This window comes from Schistocerca americana, chromosome 1, assembly GCF_021461395.2.
Source record: "Schistocerca americana isolate TAMUIC-IGC-003095 chromosome 1, iqSchAmer2.1, whole genome shotgun sequence".
NCBI classification, from domain to species: domain Eukaryota; kingdom Metazoa; phylum Arthropoda; class Insecta; order Orthoptera; family Acrididae; genus Schistocerca; species Schistocerca americana.
The window spans coordinates 235,683,804-235,708,125 of NC_060119.1; the positions used below are offsets into that span (position 1 = coordinate 235,683,804).

General features: G+C 40.9%; 1 protein-coding gene across 1 annotated transcript in view; it reads left to right on the forward strand.

The window, feature by feature from the left end:
* The first annotated feature begins 15,404 nt into the window (after positions 1 to 15,404).
* LOC124621869 (E3 ubiquitin-protein ligase RNF25) overlaps positions 15,405 to 24,322 on the forward strand; it is a 34,170-nt gene continuing 25,252 nt past the window's right edge. The window contains exons 1-2 of the mRNA XM_047147372.1: positions 15,405 to 15,556; positions 15,671 to 15,739. Coding sequence (XP_047003328.1) covers positions 15,534 to 15,556; positions 15,671 to 15,739 — 92 coding nt within the window. The 5' untranslated portion in view covers positions 15,405 to 15,533. The remainder of the gene's footprint in view (positions 15,557 to 15,670; positions 15,740 to 24,322) is intronic.

Sequence of the window (24,322 nt, forward strand, 5' to 3'; positions counted from 1 at the left end):
ATTTCCACATCAGCAGTGATAGACATCAGTAAGAATTCACTGGTTCAGTCTTCACAACAGTCCAGTATTTTGCAAATAAAGGCTTCTTGTATGCACAGAATTCAGCGTGTATTTATCTCAAACTGATGGGTATTCCTTCAGCACCTTCTTTTGGCACTATTTTGCTGCAGCGCTCTAAATTGTCTGCATGCATGCTACACATGTGGAGATTGTTCACAATGTCTTTATACACAGTTTGGACACATAGCAGCCCTTGGTTCTGTCTTTCCAACACAAGGGATAGCACCATCTATAGGCTGAAGAAATTTGTAATGGTGGAGAGTTGCAAATAAATAGATCGACCTCAAGATCTCACTATGAGTGTCATGCCATCGAATAGTGATTTTACAGATAGTTTCAGGCCAGCACAGTAAATGTCTGGAGATGGAGAATACTCAGAGGTCATCTGTTGGTTGATGTAAGGCTCTGAATGACATAGTCCATTCCCATTCCAGCTCTGTAAACCACACTTCAACACTTCTCAATGCATTTTCAATCTCTAACACAACACGCTAGTCACTGTCCACTGATGCTTCTATGCCAATATTTAAACTCTTTGAACCGCTAGCTGTCAAATTATAAGTTGAAATGGAAATCAGCAGAGCATGGGAGGAATTGCTAGTTTCTCAACCACCACATCAACACTCTGTCCTTGCAGTAACTCCGGAATGTTCCATGATGGTACATACGTTGGGGACCAGAACTGACCTGCACGTTTTGGTGTGGGGCCCCCAGGACAGTTCTTCTGAGAGTCAGGGACTTGCTGGTGTTTTCATTAAACAAATCAATAAGCAGGATGGACAATAGCAGCTCATTGTCCTGCTCCAACATGCTGGTCAGGTGCACTACGTGATCCCACAGTGCTGCTGCTGGTCCTGATAGGCCAGAGTTCGCTGCAGGTCCTGATAAACTGGCTTCTGCTCGTCGAGACTTGCTGACGGTCGCTGAACAAAGAAGAAGAAACAATAACCATTCACAGACAAAGACATAGAGTTGAACAAAGTAATGAGGCTTGACAAAGAAGACGAGGAATCGCTACATGCGGTAATAGTAGCAAAAACCTGTAATGAATATTTACTGTTACGCGTCTTTTGCAATCAAAGGCAGATGAGGATCTGCCTTTGACAGTTCATGGTTCTTCCAATGACTGACTGTGACTGAGAGGACATCTGTTTATATTCTCCAACATCACCATCATTTGACCAGATGTAGTACTTCCACATTCCTATTAGCTCCCACCAATTTTCAGATGAATGCTGTGTTCCTGTTGGTTCAAGAGGGAAGTGATTGAGAACAAAAAATCCGCCTCAAGTGTCCTCTGTAGCAGTTTTGTGAACCACTTCAGTCAAAGCCCAACATCGAGGTGAACATCTCTGGTACATTCTGTCTGGGGTAGTGGAATACAACAAAGTTGTCTCCTGCACTGTGGACTGACAGACGATTTCAAAAAACACAAATAGCTCCAGCACTGGCAGTAGTCTCTATGAGTTGTGAAATGCATCTTCAGCCCATCCCACTGCATCGCCATTATTTGCTGAAAAGTATTCACCTCATGTTCATCCATTCTTGTCTCCTATCATTCGTCATGTAGGAGGCTATGGACGCAGTCCTCCGCTGTATGCTAACAGGTAATTCACTTATTAAACTTCTCTCTGACCGATACTATCTCCTCAAATGAACACATATGACAATATCTTCCCAGGAGGTAACACGGTTCTAGACAGAGCTAAAATATCCAACAAAAAGCATACTGTACCACATCTCTAATTTCCCTCATCGTCACATGAGCACTCCATAATGAGTCCTTCCTGTCTGACAGCTCAATACAGACCAATTTAGGGGTGGGATCCAACTGGACTGCCGTTGCCACTTGCTGGCGGCACATAGAACTAGAGCCTCAATAGGGACACGATCATTGCAGCTTGCATATGAGCACACCCAGTGACCAGACGACAGACATATGTGTGGGCGATCCCAACAAGCAGCTAATATACTGCACTTCATTCCATTCCTTGGCGCTTACAGCAGTTAAGTCAAGGGAAGTGGGGGGCAGACATGAGCTCTGTGACATGGGGGAGCCATGTCTCCTGCAAACTGATTAAATAAAGAATATGCATTCATGTATCATTATTATTGTCAATGATTTGAATTTTGTATTGTGGGATCATTCCTCTCCAGCACAGACAGTCTTATTCCTGCCAATTTCCAGATAGGGAAAAGGGGGGATGAGGGAGAGAAGAGCTTGGGGAATTTCAAAGAGGGAGTTAACTGCTCAATCTAATTAATTTGTCAGTTAATTTGATATAAAAAGAGTGGTTGTATCAGTGAGGAGGAGGGGGAGGGGTTGGGATTTCCCACAAAGATAGAGTAGGTGGAGGGGGGAGGAGGAGTGGTGGGGGTTTCTCAGAGGGTGGATTATCCCCAGGGGGTTATAAATCAATCCTCGGGGTCACAAATCAATTAACAGAACAATTGGTTTGCCCCTGAATGTATGTGTGCTCCTGAATGTATGCTTGCATCTGAATGTATGCAACCTCCACGAACAAAAAGCGCCAGTACCACCTTTGCCCTATTGCTAACAAATAGACATAGCCTATAACCTTCCCCTACACTGCTCAGCTCCTGGGTGAAGTCTATCCACTCAAGTGTCCCAGTTACAAAAGAAGAAGGTGTGGAAGGAGTGTTTGATTCTCATTGGTCTAGAGGAAATGGGAGAGGAGAATAAGTGTAGATGGGGAGGAGGGGAGGATCTGGGGCTTCCTGTGAGTGACCTTGATCAATTCCTTGTGGTTCCACAGCGCAGAGGGAGTGGAGGCACCAAGGAGCCCAAGTGTGTGACCTGACAGCAAGTGTGTAACTTGAGATCCCCTTATCTTACAACTGATAAAAATGGAATATTCCTGAATTGGGACTGCTAACCAACTTGTGGCCAGAATCCAAATTGGTCCTTTGGATACACATTGAGGGGGAAAAAATCACAACACCAAAAAATAACTAATGTAGAGTAATGAAATTTCGTAAATACATTTGTCCATGCCAAAAATTTAAGTGATTAACATTGCAAGGTCACAGGTTAATAGAAGTGCAAGATAAGCCATTTCAAATGGGAAATGCTGGTTCGGTAATAACCGGTGTTACCACCAGTATGTTGAATGAAAGCATGAAAACGTGAATTCATTATGTTGTACAGGCGTCAGATGTCAGTTTGTGGGATGGAATTCCATACCTGTTGGTTGGTCAATATACAGGGGCAGTTAATGCTGGCTGTAGATGACCCTGGAGTTGTCATCTGATGTCCCAAAAAATGGTTCAAATGGCTCTGAGCACTATGGGACTTAACTGCTAAGGTCACCAGTCCCCTAGAACATAGAACTGCTTAAACGTAACTAACCTAAGGACATCTCACACATCCATGCCCGAGGCAGGATTCGAACCTGCGACCGTAGCGTCTGATTTCCCATATGTGCTCCATTAGACGCAGAGCTGGTGATCAAGCAGGTCAAAACAACATGTTGACACTCCGTAGAGCATGTTGGGTTACAACAGCGATATGTAGGTAAGCGTTATTCTGTTGGAAAACACCCCCTGGAATGTTGTTCATGAACGGTAGCACAGCAGGTCCAATTAGCAGATTGAGGTATAAATTTGAATTCAGTGTGCGTGGGGTAACCACGAGAATGCTCCTTCTGTCAAACAAAATCACACCCCAGATCATAACTCCAGGTGTAGGTCCAGTGTGTCTAGCACACAAGCAAGTTGGTTGTAAGCCCTCAACTGGTCTCCTTGTAACCAACACACAGCCATCACTGGAACTCAGACAATCAGCTTTCATCAGAAAGCACAACGGACCTCCACTCTGCCCTCACATGAGCTCTCACTTGACACCACTGAAGTGAAATGCATGCTACAGGGTTTCTGGGTCAGAGCTGTCCTTGAAGTAACCGATTTGTAACAGTTCATTGTGTCCCTGTGGTGCCAACTGCTTTTCAAATTGCTGCTACAGATGCACTACGATGTGTCAGAGCCACACACTGAACAGATGGTCTTCCTTCTCGGTAGTGTCACATGAAAAGCTGGAGCCCAGTCTTCTTGCAACCGTATATTGTCGTGACCAACCGCTGCCATCAGTCATGCACATTGGCTACGTTCCTACCATGTCTTTCAACACTATCGCATAAGGAACATCCAGCTTCTTGTAGCCCTATAACACGACCTCGCTCAAACTAAATGAGGTTTTGATAATGACGTCTTTGATACTTTAAAGGCATTCTTGACTAATCTCAGCTCAACACGTTCAATCTCAAAAATGGTTCAAATAGCTCTGAGCACTATGGGACTTAACATATGAGGTCATCAGTCCCCTAGAACTTAGAACTAATTAAACCTAACTAACCAAAGGACATCACACACATCTATGCCCGAGTCAGGATTCGAACCTGCGATCGTAGCAGTCGCGCGGTTCCAGACTGAAGCGCCTAGAACCGCTCAGCCACCACAGACTCAAAGGTAACTAACGTTCACGACCGTTACAGCATGTATTTAAAGAAACTGGATTTGCATCCTCTTAGTGGCGCTACTAGCGTCACTCTTATGTGAGTGGTGCAAAATTTTAATAGGCATATCTTTCAGATGTAGAATCACGCCTGCCAACTATCGTTTATGTCGCACAGCTCCTTCTTGGTGTTGCAATTTCTTTTTTCATCGGTGTAGTCACGTACTGTCTGCTTCGACACACCCCTCCAGTTGAAACTTTCTCGTAGATGAAAGCTTTGTGCTGTACTGGGACTCTAACCTGGAACGTTTGCCTTTAGTGGGCAAGTGCTCTACTGATTGAGCTATACAGGCGCGACTCACAGTCTGCCCTCTTAGCCTTACATCTGCCAATACCTTATCTCCTACCTTCCAAACATACCACAAGGCATTCAGGAGAACTGTGAAGGCAGGTGATGAGATAATGGCAAAAGTAGAGGTATGAGAACAAGACGTGAGTTGTGTTTGGATAGTTCAGTAGTTGGGGCATTTGCCTATGAAAGGCAAAGCTCTCAGGTTCGGGTCCCATTCTGGCTCACTTTCAAATCAGTGCACACTCCACTGCTAAGCGAAAATTCTTTCTGGAATCAACCCCAAGGCTAACACATGTCTCTGCAATATCCTTTGTGTACGCGACCACCAATATAGGGGGTACAAGATCTATTTTACTAACGTTGAAAATATTTCTTCACACTTAAATTCACAGCTGGTATTATGTCTCTTAGCCTATGTGCCGGATCCAGCCATAACCCCAAAAAAAGGCAGTTTATTCTAGTTAAGGATGTTGACAGACAACAATTTCCCCATACCTTGTCAACCTATCCAGCACGGGAAGGAATCGTGTGATTGCCAAAGGACGCGCCTAGAGCATCGGTGGAGATACGTTCACCCTCTCTGGTCTCGGCTTCTGGCTCAGCAAGCATCTCTTCCTTCCCTCATCTCTCCAATGATTTTTCGAACTTTGTGCCACCACTGATCGACTACCGTGGTGGCACGCTCACCAACTCCTGGACTCACCCTACCGTATTTCTGATTGCAGAATATGCGCCACTTTTATCTACGTAGCCTCCAGTTTTATGTGTATTTCGGATGCCCTCATCCTTGTCCATCCCGATGAGGAAGTATGCTCGCACCTCAACACCTTTCTTCTTGGAGTGCTAGTGCACAAAGTACGCAGGAAAACTTCTGTAAAGTTTGGAAGATAGGATATGAGGTACTGGCAGAAGTAAAGCTGTGAGGATGCATAGTGACTCTTGCTCGGCGCTATAGCTCAGAATGTTCGTTCAATCGTGGGACTGGCCATCCTCTGTAATAGAAAAAAAGCTGTGTAAAGTTCTCACTTTACATTTGAGAAGTGTTATTTGAAATCATCACAGAACAGCAGCAGAAAAACGACGAAGAAACAGAACGAAAGAAAAAAAATAAAGAAAGTTGGTAGAGCACTTGCACGTAAAATGCAAAGTTTCCAGATTCGAGTACGCTTCCAGCACACAGTTTTAATCTGCCAGGAAATTTCAAATCAGCGGTCACTCCAGCACAGAGTGGACATGTTGTAAGATAGAAGTGGCCTTTTGAGGCGGGTTATCAGGCTGTGTAGTGTACTCACGCTGTATTGTCCCATTCGCTACTGGAGACACAGCGCATTTTACTCAACTACACTGAGTTTACTGGTTTACTTTTAGCTCCATTGCACAGATGACTGTCTCTGGTCAAAATAGTATGGAGAAAGAGGTTTCCAATAAAGAAAAGAGAAAACACACACAAATTATACATGTCCTGAGGGTGGTACAAAACTATTTTCATCAGTTTAGTACAAACTAAATTCATCAGCATATATTGAGCGCTGATTATGGCTACACTATAAGCTAACAGTACTTAATGATATCACAAGTTAAAAGAGATCAATGCCTTCCACGCACTCTCCTCCATCCCAGTGGCAGGAAATTTAAAATATGAAGGGGTGGGAAGCTTGAACAACTCAATTTTCATATGTTACAGGACCCTTTCGTTTGGTGCGAAATTTCAGAGCTTCTGCATACAAATGAATGAAATTCAAATTTTACAAGGGGCGATAGAATGTGAGACTGGCTCTTTTATCCCAAGTTAAAATGAGAGATAGTCCTCTCATTTGGAGATTTGCATCTGATGTGTTCTACGTCCAAGTCCTGGAGAATTTTTTTCAAAAATTTAAGATCTTCGATATTTTCTATTCTTACAACATGATGTTCCAAATTAACGATTTCTGAATTCTTGCCAATAATAGAACATCAAAAAAGAGACCCAAATCTCCTTCATAGTATAGATACTGAATGCCCATTATTGCTGATTGGAAACCATCTGCAACTGATGTAGCTTGTTTCTGATAAATTACTTCAGTTTATACGCTGAAGCACAACGTTCAACATGCTGGACAAAACTTTTTCTGAAGTGTAGCATTTTTCTGCTTCATAGAACGTACGGACTTGAGTATTTTAAGTAAGAAACACGAAGAGAAAAAACACATCCGAAAATTTGGAAATTTGTGGTAAGATCTTATGGAACCAAACTGCTGAGGTACTACTTAATCTAAATTAAACTGACGTTCGCTAAGGACAACACACACATCCATGACCGAGGTAGGACTCGAACCTCCGACGGGGGCAGCCGCGTGAACCGTGACAGGACGCCCTAGACCGCGCGACTACCCTGCGCGGCTTAACATATGAGAACCATTACTTGCAGAACACAATGGCAATGAGCGAAGTGTTATGGTCTACAGAATGTAATCATATTATATTGCACCATTGAGCCACATGAAAGCCCTAGAGGCTATTTGGTTTCAAATCCATGATTTGAAACGGTGTGTACGCGCGCCTGTGTGTGTGTGTGTGGGGGGGGGGGGGGGGCGTGCGTGCGTGCGTGCGTGCGTGCGTGCGTGCGTCAATGCATGCACGCTCTCCAACGAAAGCCCAGCCATGTACAGGTGTTGGAGAAAAATATGGAAACACAACGTGGAAATACTAAACTTTGCCACGCATAATAGAGTGTAAGAAAGCTGTTGGTAGTCGAAACAGCTTCCATTCATCTCAGAGGGAATAACTAACTACAGGTCCTGTATGGTTTTCAAAGGAATATTACATCATTCTTCCTGCAAAATAGTGGCAAATTCAGGTAATGATCATGGAGGTTCATAGCGATCAAGCACCCTTACCTTCAAAGTAGACCACAGAGTCTCAACAATACTGATGTCTGGTGACAGTGGCGGCCAGAGGAGATGTGAGAAACCATCCTTGTGCTCACAATATCAGTCGTGGACGATGCAAGCTGCATGAACAGGGACCATGTTCAAATGGCTCTGAGCACTATGCGACTTAACTTCTGAGGTCATCAGTCGCCTAGAACGTAGAACTAATTAAACCTAACTAACCTAAGGACATCACACACATCCATGCCCGAGGCAGGATTCCAACCTGCGCCGTAGCGGTCGCTCGGCTCCAGACTGTAACGCCTAGAACTGCACGGCCACTCCAGCTGGCAGGGACCATGTAATTTTGGAACACAGCGCTGCCACTGAGAAATAAATGTTGTGCCATGGAATGGACCTGACCAGTCAAAATTGTCACATGGTTCAGATCCATGATTTGAAATGGTGTAGGTGTGTGTGTGAGTGTGAGTGTGTGTGTGTGTGTGTGTGTGTGTGTGTGTGTGTGTGTGTGCGCGTGAGTGTGTGCATGCTTCCCACCGAAATCCCAGTCATTTACAGGTACGTGATAGTAATGCAACCTCGTAGAGTAACCATAGGACCCAAGGAATTCCACGATAGGCTGCCCAAATTATCACCGAGCTCCTGCCGTGTTTCACTCTTGGCACATAAACTCGGCCAGAAGTTAGAAACAGTGTGAAACAAGGCTCACCCGATCAAATGACTTTCTTCCATTGCTCCACAGTCCAGGATTTATGGCTTTGGCATCACAGTCTCCTGTTATGGTCACTTGCATCACAGACGAGTGGTGTTGCAATCTCAGTTCACACTGTAATTCCCTGCTTGTGGAGCTCGCCTCATGTTGTTTTAGTGTTGACAGGTTTCGCGAGTGCGACATTCAATTGTGCAGTGTCTTTTGCAGCTGTCGTTCTCTTCTTTTTTGCCACGCTCGTCTTCAATGACCGTATGTCTCGACCACTCAACACACATTTTCGTCGACGTTGTGACTTATTTTCGACTTTCCCTGTATGTGGTATAAATCTTCGATACAGTGCCCCTTGATACACCAAGCATCTCTGTACACTTTGTTTTGGAAGCATACACTATATGAACATCAACAATTTTCCTATGCTGGATCACTTACCTCTGACATAATGCCCTTACAACTACCTGTGACATTCTTCTGACTATGTCTGACATTTGCAACATATTGAGGACATTACATGGGTTCTGTTCTTAGTCATCGGCTAGCATCTGCATTTATGTCAAAGCACTCATTTATTACGGCGTTTCGATGTTTTTGTCCAACCCTTGTACATACCTATCAACAGCTGTGGGCAGCACTGCAGACGGCGTGACTCAAGCTATGTTTGGCTGTCTGCAAGGATCTGGCTAATTCACTTCCATTTCGTCCATCTGCTGTATGTACTGCAGAAAGTGGTTGCTCCGAGTAGTCCTGAATCTATGAGGCGTGTTTTTAAGTAAGGTCCGTTTGAACATAAGTACACAATGAAAGGTTATTTCAAAAAGTAAACTTATTTTCAGAAAGTACATACTTCACTCTATTTTTCGCATAGTTTCCAAGTTTGTTCAGACACGTATCATACCTTTCAACCAACTTTAAAATACCCTCTTCATAAAAATTTGCTGCCTGCTCCGATAACCAAGAGTTCACTGCCGTTTTCACGACGTCGTCATCATTGTAACGGTTGCCACTAATGTGTTGTTTGAGGTGGAGGAACAGATGGTAATCGCTCGGCGCAAGATCAGGACTGTAGGGTGGGTTGTCTAAAACTTCCCAGCTAAAACTGTCCAATAAATCGCGGGTGAGGTCTTGCATTCTTCAGGAGAAGGACAATTCCCTCTGTCAGCATGCCGCATCTTTCTCAGGGTTTGGCAGTATGCTTCTGCATTGATAGTGGTTCCTCGATGCATGAAGTCAACCAACAAAATACCATGCCTATCCCAAAACACCGACGTCATGATTTTGCGCTGGGACAGAGTCTGTTTGGCCTTCACCTTTACAGGTGAGTGTGTGTGTGTGTCTCCATTCCTAGCTCTGTTGTGTCGATTTGGGCGTGATATGCGAAACCCATGTTTCGTCTCCAGTTACGAACTGACTCAAGAAGCCGTCACTTTCTTCGTGATAACGAATCAAGAACTTCATCGCACACTCAAATCTTTGGTTTTTGTGGTCCTCTGTTAGGAGTTTCGGGATCCAACAGAAGCACAGTTTGCTAAACTTTAGGTGTTCAGAAACAATGTTGTAAAGCACTGATCTCGACACGTCAGGAAATTCGTTTGAGAGACCTGTTGTTGTGAAGCGCCTGTTCTCACGAATCCTCGCTTCAACTGAAGCCACCAAATCGTCTGTAGTCAAAGAAGGGCGACTGGAGAGGTCCTCATCATGGACGTTGTCACGGCCATCTTTGAATTCTCGTAACCATTTACACGCTTTGATTTCACTCATAACAGTATCACTGTACACTTCACAAATCTGTCGACGAATTTCTGCAGCAGACAGGTTCCTTGCTGACAAAAACCGTATCACTGAGCGAACCTTACACGTGGCGGGCGGGTTAATAGTCTTAAACATTTTGAAAGCACAGAACAGAGCTGTACAGGTTAACTACAGAGCTGAAACTGAGCACAGTTGTTCCCGAGGCATGCCAGTACACGACGCACGACCTCTTTGCGGTATGTGCGCGAACTACTAGTGTCTACAACAAAACGGACCTTACTTAAAAAACACGCCTCGTACATCAGTACTCTGCAAACCACTGTGAAGGCGATGGCAAAGGGTACCGCCTATAGACCAATGTTTTAGAGTTTCATCACATTCCATGCATGTATGGAGAAGAAGCCATTATGGAGTACCATATGCAGAGGGTCGTAATATATTCCTTAGTCACTACTGAAACTTTTAAAGTAGGCTTTCACAGGATAGTCGGTCTCTGTCTTCAATCTTCTGCCAACGCCGGTTTCTTACACTTTCGTTGCACTTTCCTGTGGGTCAAATGTAGGCCTGCCTCATACCATATGTCTGTCTGTGCATGCGTTTAAACATCCTCATTTAATCCCTAAATGCTTTCTGGAAGCCAAGCAGTACTGTATCTACCTCTTTGCCTTGATCCAGAGCTTTCAGTAGGTCATGTGCGAAAAGCTCGAGTATCGCAGAATCGATGTTTTGGATGTCAAAGATTTTGGATGGTAATTTTGTACGCCTAATGCTCCCTTCTTGTACAGAGGTGTGATCTGAGCTGTATTCCAACTGTTGGGCAATGTTTTTTGTCTAACGGATTTTTGGCACGTTGTAGTTATACAGGGACCTTGTTCAACTTCAGCGATTTTAATTGTTTCTAAACGCTGTTTAGATGAATATCTATATCATTTATCTTTGCTGTAGTGTGGGAATTAAACTGGCACAGTACTTGTGGATCCTCCTTCGCAAAGGAATATTTTAAAGCAGAGTTCAATATTTTTGCTTGTGCTTTGCCACCCTCATTTATAATTAGCGTGTCACCAATGATTGTTTGTGCACTAAATTAGGTGCCACTAACAGTGTTTACATATGACCAGAATCATTCTCGATTTTGTGAGAGGTCTTTCAATGAGATTCTACTACAGTAGTCACTGGAATGTTCATGCATTACCTTTTGACAGCCAAGTGTGTCTCACTGAGCATCTCTCTGTCTTTAGTCCTATGTCTTTTTCCTCCTGTTGTGCAGTAGTCAATGTTTTCTTATAAGTTTTCTTACAGAGCCTGTGTACCATGTAGGGCTCCTCCCATCACGAGCTGTTATATGAGACACATATCCAGCTCTTGCTGCACTGTTCTTCTAAACAAGAGCTACTATTCCTCTATGCAGTTCCACTCACAGTAAGTACTTAGATTTTCTCTTGAGATATGACACTACTGCCTCTGTGTCTAATTTACTGAACAAATAAGTTTTTAAACATATTTTAGATGCCCTTCACACTTTAGTAATCGTTACTGCTTAAAGTTTCTTACAGTCACTCATGCCAGTTTAATGTGGACCTCCTGAAAGAGGTTAGGTCCTTTTATTGCTATTAGACCTAATATACACTCTAAGACAAAAAAGGAACAAAAACGACACACCATGACGGAATTATGGAAATTGGACACAAATTGATTTTCATACAGATATCGGTGGAAAATGCAAAATAACTGTAAACTTTGGCGATCAGTGGATGAATGTGTAACATCGCAGCATAGTTTCACCACACAGCTGGCATCTCAACACAAGGGCCTAAAGTCTTTGCTAATTTCATTCCGTGTACTCAGCTGGACAGTAACTATGTATCGCATACAGGTGCGTGAACAATATATGCAGTTGTCAGCATTTGAGAGAAGATATGTGGTTGGGCTCAAAGAAACCAGTTGAAGTAATCTGCACATCAGTCAACAATTGAGTAGGAACAATGCCACTATTCGACAATGTTGGCAGGAATGGGTGAGCCAGAAGGAAATGGTTCACCTAGAGAGACGATAAAACATGAGGACCGAGCAATCGCCAGAGAGGCATTCAGAGCCTGGATTAATCATCATTCTGTTGTGGAAATGGTGCCTCAGTAGCCCCAAGAAACAGTTATAGGCTGCTTGCAGAAAGGGGCCTGAACTCACAGCTCCCATTGTGCTGACTATCATTGATCTCTGTACACCAACAAGCCTGTTTGCAGTGGTATTTAGCACATTCTGCCTGGAACATCACTGACTGGAATCGAATTGTCTTTAGCGATGAGTACTGCTTTGAACGGAGCCCCAAAGACCAGCGAAGACGTATCTGGATAGTGGTGGGATACCAATCTGACTGTCGCCCGCCATATGGTTTGAAAACCAGGAGTGATGGTTGGGGATGTCAATTGATTTCTTAGAAGGACACCTTTGGTGGTCATCTGCGGCACCATGGCACCATAGCAACGATATTCCAAGCGCTGTTTTGTTGCCCTTCAAGGTAAACTATCCAGTGCTTACATTTCAGCAAGATAATGCGCACCCACAAACAGCAAGAGTTTCTACTGCTTGTCTTCTTACTTGCTGAACCCTACCTGTGGACCAACATGTTACTGGCTTGCTCAATTTGTGAAGCTCTTTCTCTTGAATAAATCATCAAATTTATCTGAAACTGTTATCATTTGTTTGTCTGTGCATGTGCATCACATTTGCCGAATTCCATCCCATTCAGATAATTCTTTTGTGGAGTGTCTTTTTTTATTTATTTATTATTTTTTATTAGAGTGTATTTAAGTCACAAGTCTAAACTAAGTGTCTACTATCTGAACTAAGTAGTTTTCATGTAAAGGATTTTTTGTAGGAAGTTTTATCATGCACATTATGTACAAAACTGTAGTTACATCATGCAATTGCTGAAGGGCTCACATCTTCTCCAATCGTGACAGAATGACTGGGGAATTTGCTGATGGTAAGTGAATGTTTAAGGAGACCAGATAGCTAAGGTCATCAGTCTCCTATTCAGCCCCCAACGACAAAAGCAATGTACACAGTCTGTCTGTGTGTAAATTGTGTGTGCAAGTGTGAGAAAGTGATCTAAGTATTTGTTTAGCATGTATCTGAGGTGTAACACGGGAATAACCCAGTATTCACCTAGTGGGATGTGGGGAAATAGTGTAAAAACCACATCAACGCTGGCCGACACAACGGCGTTACTACGTGCAGCTACATGATCGGATTTACAGCAGAGGTGCATAGTTATTTACTAAATATCTGGGGGTGTGTGTGGTGATCGATAGAAAGATCCGATTTTAAGTTCATGCCCGCCCTTAATATTGAGCCTTGCCCAAACAATTGAATATGCAACCTCTATTTCTATGTCATTGGATATAAGTTTTTTATCTACTATGTCGAACATATTACTCCATTTTCCATTAGCCTAGCCTTTCGATACGCACTTACCTTTACCACAAAAACCTTACTACTATCAATTTCAGATTTTATCTAGCTTTCTGTACCTGTGTGAATCCCATTTAATTTTAGATGTGTTTCAAACTCTCACGCTTTGTTTTGATGCTTTGACAGTGGATCACTAGGATTTTAATAGTTTCATCAGTGGGGAAAATTTTCTTCAATATTACACTAAAAATTCGAGACCTCCTACAGGTATCACTATCTGGAGTGGTTGGAAAGTCGCTTTGTAAAAAAACGAAAGAAAGAGAGCTGTATGCATTCCATACAAAGTCCGATATATGCCAAGGAGTCTGTGATGTCTAGTGCAATGTTTCCCAGACTGTGTTCTTATTCTGCAGGAACTGAATAAGTGCTCCACAAAAAGCTGCTAATAACATAGGAATTTTTCCTTGACTTTTTGAAGATATTAATTATTTTTGAAAATTTTATTGTGATTCTTGTGTTCTTAGTTATGATTTAAAACTGAAGTAATAATTGAATAAAACAAGTTTTTGTCGATTTTTAAAATTTTATTAACCTTCAAAATAAACAAAGTACGCCACCAAAGTATTCTCAAAGCGTTCTGTCAAAGGAAAAGTTTGGGAGCCGCTGGTCTAGTGAACTGCTATGCCACTGGTGAGAAACACGCACTTGTCAGCCCTGTGGCTCATTTCCAGGAGGTTGCAGCCTGCTTGTTCCATAACCTTCGAAATGTCTGGATCAGTCTTTCCACTTTACTTAGAACCAAGGGGCAGGTATAATTGTCTGTGAATGACCGAGCAACCAAACAATATGGTATTTACTAGCCGCTGTATTATACCTCGCATGGGGCTGAGTGGAATCAGAGAATCATTTTTATCAATTTATTATGTTATTCGTAGCTGCTATTTTTTTCAGCAACTGTAGTATGGCACATATTTCAGAATAAAATTCAACCTTCAGTTGCATGTGATTTTTATTTTACTTTACCTGCTTCGACAGATTAATGTGTCATCTTTCGAAAGCTACAAAACAGGAACTTTATATAAAGTATAAGAAGCGTATTACAAAAGCTTCGTTAATGTTGGTTTAGCAGATGTCAATATCTTCTGCATAGAAGCATAAACATAAATGGAAGATATTTACTGTAATTTTACGTACAGTTTTGGACACGTCATGACATTGTACTTCTGTGAAGAAGATATTGGCATCTGCTACACCAACATTAAGTAAGTTCCTGTAATTCACTTCTTAAACTTCACACACATGTAAGTACCGAACAAGGTGGCGCAGTGGTTAGGACACTGGAGTCGCATTCGGGAGGACGACGGTTCAAGCTTGCGTCCGGCTATCCTGATTTATGTTTCCCGTTCATGCCCTAAATCGCTTCAGGCAAATGCCAGGACGATTCCTCTGAAAGGGCACGCCCGACTACCTCACCGAATCCCTAATACGGCGGGACCGATGACCTGGCTGTTTGGTTCCCTCCCCCAATCAACTAACATAAATATAAGTCTGTGTTTAATTTCTATTAAGGGCGCACGCACTCCGTACGGTGAAGATGATACTTTCGTAACTTACCGGGTATTGAGTGCTCTTGGTTCAGCAGGAAATATTTTAAATAACATTTTCAGTAAGCACTATTTGTGCACGAGACTATCACTACTAACGTTAAAATACGTCAATGCCAAGGGCTATTTGCAAACGGCGGGTAATACTGTCATCTCAAGTATTGTAAGATCTCTGCAAATCAGATGTTGGGAAGTAGTTTGGATTGACGCTGCAACGTCGGAGTCTGAACAATTGCACTCGCTGCATCGCCACATAAGTTTTTCGGTTTTGTGTTTGCTGAAAAGGCGTGAAGTTTGAAAAGCGAAGATGTCAAGTGAATTAGATGAAAGGTAACCTAAACAAACTAATTTTTATATTGGTTGTTTTAGAAGTATCATTACTATGTGAAAAAAGCAAAATGAAGTTTTGTCATTTTTAATTTGCCACTGGACCCTTTATTTTAGAGTCTTGGATGAATTGGAAGCCTTGCAGGCTATACTGATGGACGAGGTAACAGTGAAAACTAATGAAAGGTAAGAGTGTGTGTATTTATTAGTTATTGATCCTCATTTCTGTTCGCTCATTTGCGTTGGCGTTCGTGACAAGTAATGAAACACATTTAACGTGATCTCTCGCTTTGTGGGTTTGTTTTGTTCTATTTCACAGCTGTGTTATTAATGAAACAATGTACAAATACATTGTTGTTTCACTTGCAATCTTTTTTGTACTAAATAAAATAGTGCGACGTCGTAGTTTGCCTTGAAACACAGTGCCGAATGTGTAGGAAAGTCGTGTTATAGTCGATGTGTGCTTAGCAGAAAATAGAAGAGATGAGTTGATTCCATCCGTATTGAAATTCATCGGAAGGGGGCAGGGCGGCGAAATCACATCTTTTCGCACTCGTTCAGTCGTGCTGCGTATTAGTTTTCAGCCTGTTGTACTATGATATCGGCTACGTTTTAGTAATTGGGTGCAATCTGAAACATAAGGCGCCAAATATTTAAAGTATTAAGTTGCAAGGAGAGGTTAACTTTTTTTTCCGATCAGCGGATAGATATATCCATAGTTCGTAATGCACTTCATGTTAAAACAATATTAATGCTTGCAGGCACTACTGACTATAATTGTACCATTTTTGTCATTTATACAGTTTACTCTAATTTTAACTGACTCTGACAGGATTACGGTTACTGAGCTGCAGGAGTTATGGTTAGTTTTGAGATGCAGTGGTCGTCATTCGGTAGTGATAGTTCACTTTTGCATATTCACAGGGACACATGAACAAACCTGAAGATAATCTTTAATGCCTTGATGTTAACGTAGCACTGTGGCAGTGAGTGTAGTGAGATAATGTTCTGTATGTGATTACTGTACATATTCATATCAATAATAAAAAAGATGTCGAAGTATGAAGCATATTTACCTTCAACGTATTATGAACCACAATTTTACTGTCATGTTCCTCACTATTATCCGAAACTTCAACATGGACACGAAAGACGCGTAGCTAAAGTGGTTAAAACTCCATTGTCATCACAATTGTCTTAATGATGTTGATAGCGAAAAATTTTGTTTGCCACTTCCTTCTATCTCGGGTTAGAATGTGATGTTGCACCTTCCTTGAAATCTTTGTTATGGTGGCAAACTGATCTGTAACGTAGCCCAAGGTCTTGGTTGGTTTGGAAGATAACATGGTTGCAAGTAGGCGAAGCCAATGAATTTGGATTTCAAATAAAGATTTGGTAATGGATTGAAATTTAACATAGCCTAACATTTATGTAACAACATATTTAACACATCTTTCATAATAAGAGCTAGAACTGCTACATATATTAGCTAACAGACAAGTCTCCGCCAAGTGTTTTATGTATGCTATGTACGTGTATCATGCATAAATTATGAAGAATGTAAGGGGGGACCCACTGGGTAACTTTTATACAATCTGGCATTATGCAGAAAAGTTTTTGTGTAATAGTTTTAATTATTGTAGTGTGTTGTTTGTAAGATGAATAACAATAGTTGCCTGTCTTCAACAATAATAAGTGAATTAATGTTTCTGTTGTAACAAATCCAGAGATCCACAGACATTAAAATCATAAAACATAAGATTATGGACATGCAGTGACTGGCCCATGGCATACGTAAGTGTAAATTAACAAACATTAAAGCTATGATTAACAAAACTGAGATTAGACCATTAATAAAAGTGCAACTCGTAGCTATACTCAGATTAAAATCGCTTTGTGGTGGACACTTCAGGGAGTCAAGTGGTAGGGGCTAGGCACCATCCAGTCTTAGTTCTGTCTCAACTGCCACAGCCTCTTTCACAGTGCATTGTGAAGGGTGACTAGCTGCAGACTGCCAACACTGACTACTGCCGTTGCAATCTGTCGATCACAAAGTAATTTTAATCAGAGGATAAGAGCCAAGAACATGAAGTGACAACTGAATGGAGCTTCTGAGAGGAATAAAACAACAGCATTGCATGAAAAATAGAAGAATTCACCATGGCTTTGAATTATGGGTGTGTTACTATTTGCTTTTGTTTAAACTCTCCTCAGTTCCAGTTCATTTTCAATTCTCAGGGTTGTTTTTTTTAAAAATAGTGGGCCTACTTCATTGGAGATTTGTGAAGAAATTACTTTTAATTTTAGGTAACTGCAGAATAATGTTAGTACTTGACAATGGATAGTAGAAGATTTTTGAAATGATAAGGGCTTATGGATAAATTGAAAATCCCTGAAAATTTAAGATATAATTTAAGCCTATCGTGTTAGATACTCCCACAAGTATAGAGAGAAGTTGCAGCATTAGAAAATTGCAGCGATATGCAGGAAGGTCTGCAGCGAATAGGCACTTGGTGCAGGGAGTGGCAACTGACCCTTAACATAGACAAGTGTAATGTATTGCGAATACATAGAAAGAAGGATCCTTTATTGTATGATTATATGATAGCGGAACAAACACTGGTAGCAGTTACTTCTGTAAAATATCTGGGAGTGTGCGTACGGAACGATTTGAAGTGGAATGATCATATAAAATTAATTGTTGGTAAGGCGGGTGCCAGGTTGAGATTCATTGGGACAGTCCTTAGAAAATGTAGGCCATCAACAAAGGAGGTGGCTTACAAAACACTCGTTCGACCTATACTTGAGTAGGCCTATTGCTCATCTGTGTGGGATCCGTACCAGGTTGGGTTGACAGAGGAGATAGAGAAGATCCAAAGAAGAGCGGCACTTTTCGTCACAGGGTTATATGGTAAGTGTGATAGTGTTACGGAGATGTTTAGCAAATTTGAGTGGCAGACTCTGCAAGAGAGGCACTCTACATCGCAGTGTAGCTTGCTGTCCAGGTTTCGAGAGGGTGCATTTCTGAATGAGGTATCGAATATATTGCTTCCCCCTACTTATACCCCCCCCCCCCCCCCCCCCCAAGGAGATCACGAATGTAAAATTAGAGAGATTTGAGTGCACACGCATGCTTTTAAAGTGGCAGAGAAGTTATATACTTCTAACATAATATATAGATGGCAGCTTTTTTTTGTAGGAGAGGTGAGTCAAATGAAAATAATGTGCACAAGAAACTATTCATGAAAGAGAGAGAAAAAAGTATGATACAGTACTGCACTCCTCATTTACACCTTCTTTCCATATCAGTTTTTTTTCCTCCCCTGAGAGACCTGTTTCATGAGCTTGAGTTTGTCATAATAAATAAGTAGACTGTAGCAGAGAAACAAAATAATGTTGAAATAGGTAGTAAGGAAATAGAGCTGTAAAATTAATGTTTATTTCTGTTCATTGAGCTAAATTATCAATTACAGGAAAAGAGAATAGATTAACTATAGGAAAACTTGTGAATTTAGTTTCAAAAGTGTTAGGAAGTAATGAACACATACTGATATATTTCTAAATTCACCTTATGATGAGTATGGTTAAACCCATATATGTATTAGTGCCATACCAAACCTTTGTTTGTACTTGCTATTGTATAGCACTCCACCACATCTGTCCAAAAGCAACAGACAGAAGAAAAAGGTGCTCCCATACTACAGTGGAATGCGAGTTTTTTTTTTTTTTTGGGGGGGGGGGGGGGTTGCACTTTATTTTGGAAAAGGTACACCTGTCACATCCATGTCAAATATTTAAACAGTTGCTGTAACAATGCAAATTCCATCAATGCTCATGTTGTACCATTGTCTATCCACCTGAGGACCACTTGATGTCTAGGCTCTCATTACTCTGATTTTGCATTCTCCAAATCACTTCTTTTGTTAGAGAACTTTCATGCAGATAGTAAATTACATGCTGCACAATTTTGCAGAACTTAAGAGTGAGCCCTAAGAAATTACTATATCTTTTTTAAACAAAATCTGTTTTTAAAATTTGTAGATGGAGCCAGTTTTACCCCCTCCTCCACTATACTGAGAGAGAAACAGTACTTGTTAGTAGTTGCTGTAATGCTAGCCTCATTAACTGTGTAGAAAATACTGTGGAGTATGTGATAAACTACTGCCTGATCCAGGTCGGTTAGAATCTGGGAACTTCCTTGACTACTTCAAATTTAGTTCCAGGGGATTGTGATCCATTCTGATAGGGAAATCAGTACTATGTGGAAGCCTTGTGTTATCAAGTAGCTCCATGAATGTGGTTTATGCTAGTATGTTTCAATCTTCACGTGCTCCATTCTTTTGCAGTACTTCATCAAAAATTGTGTGGCCTGTTATGCCCTGTAAAACATTTTTATTTATTTATTTTACTTTTAGCAAAAAAGTTATGGTCCTGAAAGATTGTTTTTAAATGTCAACTTGCTTGCAAAGTTTATCAACAATGTCTCGTTCATAGCAAAGTGCTCTATTCAGTGCTTACTTATTGACACAGTTAACTGCATCACATCATACTTTGTATCTCACACCCCTCCCCATGTAATTTGAGTTTTGTGATTTGATTTCCTTCTAGTAAAACTACATATCTGAATTTCAATTTTCAAAATTATGTTAGTAATGTACTTTCATCTTATATAAAGTCATTGCTTTGTTGCTTGTGCCTAATGCTGCTATATGTGTCAAGGTAACCCTGTCATTGATTCACAAACTATAAAAAATAAAAAAAATAAATCATTGAATTTATGAAATAACACTGAACGCAAATTTACGGCAATGTAGATTTCATGGCAAAATTCTTCAGTGTTCCTTTACAAAAGCTAAGGATTGTATCCACCAGCAGGGAAACAAAGCTACCAGTAATTTTTTGTTAACTATTGAAGGTCCAGCAGAATGATAGAGTGTGAGTTTTAAAAATCAAGAAATAGTGATAGGATGTGTTACAAGCACTGGCACATGCTGTCAAAAAGAGTGAATGTTACAGCAATTACTATGTATTAAGTCACAGCAGGTTTACATTAAAATTGGAGAATGCGGAATTCTGAGCTGGAAGTACAGCATATAGCGAAAAGAAACGATGAGAAATGTATTTTGTCGGTGATAAAATTCGACAATTTTATACAGAAGAGAGAGTGCATAACATGTGTGACATACAAAAAACAAAAAATAGACATTCGTAGATTGAAATGTTTGCCCTAATTTAGTGCAAATTGGTAATGATTTTAGAAGCTTATTTTTGCATTCGTAGAGATTGTAGGAAATATTGTTCCATCTATAAGTATACAGAATAAGCACTAGCAAGTCATGCAATATAAATTGTACTGCATTAAATTTTACTGTACAGCAGATATAGAAACAAATTAATGTCAAGAGTTTCTGAATTGAAACAACATAATCTTAATTTCCTCTCTACTGCAGGTGTACAACTTACATCTTAATGTGGCAACACCTTTGTTTTCAAATAAACAGTTTCTTGTCTAGTGTCATATGATCCGACAACCCAAAACAAAATACCATTACTTCATACAGTAAAATATGGAAGTAATAATTTTGTTGTACTAAACATAGGTAATGATTGATTAGAGTAGTGTGAAAATACATTTTTTACCTTCTGTTGTTTAATTATAGCAGAAGTGGACTTTCCAAACTGTGCATTCGGGATGATAGAACAAATCAGCTCAGTTTAAGTAGACAAGGAATAAATTTATCTGCGCATGCTGTGTTTCAAAAGAAACAGGCTTACAGACTTTTATAGAGACATCAGGGAAAGCCTATCTGGCAGTGAATTCACCACCTTCTGAGTGTAATATTCCTGAAACTTGAGAGAGCTTTCCTCAGTTCACTGCTGTTCCACATGATAATTGAAGAGAGTTATAATAAAACCTCGTGGTGTACATATCTCAAAAAAACTGAAACAAAAGTTGCCTGGTGGACAAATGCAATAACATTCAGTCAACATTGGAGTTTCACTAATGAGGAGAAGAAAATTCTACAGGAGAAGATCTAGGATCATGTGTGCATAGCAACATATTATTAGTGGTTAAAAGCCATGAAATAGAGATAGTGTGTTGGTAAAGATCGTATATCTGTATTTGATAAGCTTGGTGTGAAAAATCCCCTTACATCCTGTAAGGTTTAAATTTTTCCCTAAAGCATTATGGTGGTTGTCACAATAGTTGCCTAAAAGAGATGACTGCTTACTAATTCAACCATCTGCTCCTTTCACACACTAACTGCCACGAGACTGGTCTTAACTAGTCACTTCTGTGTAGCACTGTTATGGCAGGTGGGGCAGCTGCTGGTCCTATTCTCACAGGTGGTTATTTGATATGAGTGGGACCCCCCTTCCCCTGCCCCCTCCCCTCCCCCATGAGTGACTGGCCCAATTGCTACACATTTATGTTTCCATAAATAATTATTGGGTGCACTTGAAAGTGAAGCTTTGGGCTTCGAAACCAGTCATGCTATAAGTAAGACATTGCTGGTAATTGAAGTGGATTTTTTATTCTATTTGATAAGGTATTATCAGTTTAGTTTCGGTCGCAGGAGTTCCTTCTGACTGTTCCGCTTGGTGTAGATTTCTTGCAGTGCATTGCCATCACTATTAGAAATGCGATCATTGTCATTTCTGTCTGATGTTCACAGCGGCATCTACTTTATCAGAAAATTTCGATAACGCTGCACCATCAACATCAAAATCTGATTCTTCCAACATTGGTAACTCTTTACCAGTAAACCAGCCTTTTTCGACATTTGCAATGTCGTACCACACCACTGATTGGCGGGGCAGAGTCCATTTGAGCTTCAACCATTCATACTCATATTATACGTTGTAACAAAACTCAATGTACATACCAAAATATAAATTAGCGGTCACCTTTAAAATGGGTGTGGAACAACATTGAGATTTTGTAAGAATTAGGAATAAAAACTCAGTTAAAAGTAAAATAATTAAAAAATGGCAAGATTCAAAATGTAACAAGATATTGTACCTGATTTTCTGTATGCCAGTGTCAATTCAATCAAGAAATACAAATTAGTGTATAGTATGGTTATGTATTGTACTAAGCAGAGTGGAACACTTGGTCACCAGCAGGCACATGATGTCAGGTGTGTGACTTGGCTGCGGTTGCTGGTGGCCTCATGGCCATAAACATGTTATTTATATTTTTTGAAGGTTGTAATTGGCTAAAAGTTATCACACGCGAAATTCTAACCAACACATTTGATGAATGAAACAGCTGTAACTCCTTCACGGACATGACAGGGATGGTTGTAAGATAGGTCTTGCAAGCATTGCCACCAAAACACAGTAATAACAAAGGATGGGAAATAAGAGTAAATATCTTGACAAACTCAAGAATTTCTCAATGGTTTTCTCACAAAATTGTCGAAAAGGACCTTAGAACAAGACTTTGACAAATTGAGAACACCAACAGGCACTGTCATATTGCTGCAAATGATAAAGACAAACTGATATTTGTCTTATTTTCTGTGAATAGTTACATGTTGTTGTATTATGCACCACTTTACTGCAACCTAAATTAATTCATTTAGTTTTGTAATTCGCTGTGGTGTTTGTGTTTTTGCCCCAGTGAGTTTTGCTACACGTTTATGTGCCTATCTGGCACTCGGTGCCTCCTCTATGTGATGAGTAGCAATCTATCTTGATTCATATTGTACTGTTCCATCCCTGGTTTTCCATTGTTTGAAAACAATTCGAGTAAGATGAAGACGTAACTAAAACATATATTGGATATAGACCACATTTCATCGAGATGGTATATGGCTCAGTAACTGACAACATTAATCAGTCACACCAAGAAAACCAGAGAGATCACAGTGTAGGGACAATTGTGCAAACATTTCAAGATTTATTTGAATGTTTTTCTAGTTATCTTTAGATTGGTCGGAATCAGGAAGCTATTAATAAAAATAGCGACATTGTGGAAATAATGACAGAAGAGGTACACTGTGTGTTCAGAAGTATCCAGATGCCTGGCTGAAAATGACTTAAACGTTCACAGCGCCCTCCATCGGTAATGCTGGAATTCAGTATGGTTTTGGCCCCTCCTTAGCCTTGATGACAGCTTCCACTCTCGCAGGCATAGGTTCAATGAGATGCTGGAAGGTCTCTTGGGGAATGGAAGCCCATTCTTTATGGATTTCTGCACTGAGGAGAGGTATCGATGTTGGTTGGTGAGGCCTGATACAAAGTCAGCATTCCAAAACATCCCAAAGGTGTTCTATAGGATTCAGGTCAGGACCCTGTGCAGGCCGGTCAATTATAGGGATGTTATTGCAATGTAACTACTCCACCACAGTCCGTGCATTATGAACAGGTGCCTCATCATGTTGAAAGATGCAATCGCCATTCCCGAATTGCTCTTCAACTGTGGGAAGCAAAAAGGTGCTTAAAACATCAATATAGGCCTGCGATGTGATAGTGCCACTCAAAACAACGAAGGGTGCAAGCCCCCTCCATGAAAAAAATGACCACACCATAACACCACCGCCTCCGAATTTTACTGTTGGCATTACACACGCTAGCAGGTGAAATTCACTGGGCATTGAAAATACCCACACCCTGCCATAGGATTGCCACATTGTGTACCGTGATTTGTCACTCCACACAATGTTTTTTCCACTGTTCAATAATCCAATGTTTACACCCCTTACAACAAGCGAGGCATCGTTTGGCATTTAACAGCGTGATGTGTGGTTTATGAGCAGCCGC